We start from the raw sequence: 1782 nt of genomic DNA, 5'->3' as shown, positions 1-1782 counted from the left end.
GCATCAAGAAAATTATGTGTTCTACCATAGCCTATGATGAGCGGCAGTAGCGGCTGAAGAAAAAATCTGAATAATATAACATTTACGTATGGTCTCTGGTTGCCTGTTGATTGAGGGAACAACTAACAACTAATTCACAGGATTTGTTCTACTTTCGGCTATCACAAATCCTCCAAGTTCCACGCTGTTCCACTTTGATTTGCATACCTAAGTGCTATGTATCTGTTCACTTTCATTTCTCTTATATGTTATATTTCTTCCCCTATTGCTGTACTGTGTGTTATTTAATCCTAATCATTTACTTACTTTATATAACATACTAAATGTATTTCCTTTTAAATTCAGATATCAGCATTCAGGTGTTGAATGCAACGGAGAACAAGGACAATGTCAAGTTTTAAAATTCACCAACCCCTCTTAAATTTAATACAATACAGTATGAAGTGAATAAAGCATTTGTTGTGGTCATTGGATTACTGGAATGGGTGCCAATACTTAAGTGCAATTCATAGCAATTAATCACAATAGATAGCAATTTTCATTACTTATTCTCCCTTTGAAAAAGAGAAACACAGTTACACAATGCAGGCAAGTGTTAATAGTATGCATCACTCTACGATTGCAAATTGTGTTGATGGTGATTAATAATTTGACTTTCCATATTTAACATATATGCAATTGCAGACTGCCCACTCTGCCTCAGACAATTATTGCCGTTGCTTTGTTTTTAACAAAAGGGGAGGCATATCCCTCCTAAGGATATGCAGATCTTGCGACAAGAATGAAGGCAGAACATTTCGTAAAAGAACCGCCGTTTCCAAATTTCTAGCATATGGCAAAATTTGCGGCGAGGGAGCGACAGTCCACACATCCCAAATAGGGGCGAAGGGCCACCAGGACTCACAGGGTATTCCTGACATCCCCGGGGCGCCAGATGATGAAGGGGATGCACAGGACAGAGCAGAGCATCACACTGGCGTAGAACAGGAAGAACTTCAGGTACAGCCTAAAGCGGTGGCTGAATTCATACACGAATGGCATGATCATCACGATGGCGATCAGCGCATTCGTGTAGTCGCACGCCAACATCTTCCTTGTGCGCGTGTCACGGGAGAAAAGAGATAAAGTCCTTCGTTCTTGGCGAGCGAGAGGAGATTTGTGCGTGTTTCCCGAGGCTCCTTCTGTCAATGCAGGCTATAGACGCCAGAGAGAAACACGGCGATCAACAGCTGTAGCCGGGCTGAGCATCGCCTGCGAGAACTCCGTCCCTTAAAGGTAGCATTCGATGCGCTTATAGCCGCTCCGATCCCTTATGCACCGAGGGAGTCGGAGTTCCAAGTGCTTGCAGAGCGCTTTTGACAGGTTTATCAATCACCCTTGATGGAAATAAAACGGATCTCACTTGCTAATTAATGAGCGAAGGAATGCCAATAACCCGACTAAATACCATAGCATTTATGCAGCAGATGCCAATTGCTATGACATATGCAAGCTCACTAGTGTGCATGCACTTATACATGCACGCATTTGCATTCGCACACGTCAAAAATGAGACAATTGATCGGATTTGCTTTCATCGTGACAAATATGTTAAGAGAACGTGGAAGAAGTCGAAGTGATGGTATAGGTAGCATGATAAGCTCAGTCTTTTTATGGTTATTAGGCAGCGTTCGCCGATATTTATCAGATGTCCGTCGTTTTACAACAGGGTGTTCGTTCTCTCCTAATTCTATCTCGAGTCATTGCATGTTTCGAGATGATTTACAGTTTCTAACCTGTCAC

General features: G+C 42.3%; 1 protein-coding gene across 1 annotated transcript in view; it reads right to left on the bottom strand.

The window, feature by feature from the left end:
* Positions 1–1194, bottom strand: part of LOC119591925 (1-acyl-sn-glycerol-3-phosphate acyltransferase alpha-like) — a 13209-nt gene extending 12015 nt beyond the window's left edge. The window contains 1 exon segment of the mRNA XM_037940679.1: positions 905–1194. Coding sequence (XP_037796607.1) covers positions 905–1089 — 185 coding nt within the window. The 5' untranslated portion in view covers positions 1090–1194.
* Positions 1195–1782: the final 588 nt, after the last annotated feature.

The sequence above is a fragment of the Penaeus monodon genome, chromosome 29 (genome assembly GCF_015228065.2).
Source record: "Penaeus monodon isolate SGIC_2016 chromosome 29, NSTDA_Pmon_1, whole genome shotgun sequence".
NCBI lineage: Eukaryota > Metazoa > Arthropoda > Malacostraca > Decapoda > Penaeidae > Penaeus > Penaeus monodon.
This window is presented reverse-complemented; position numbering and strand designations above follow the sequence as displayed.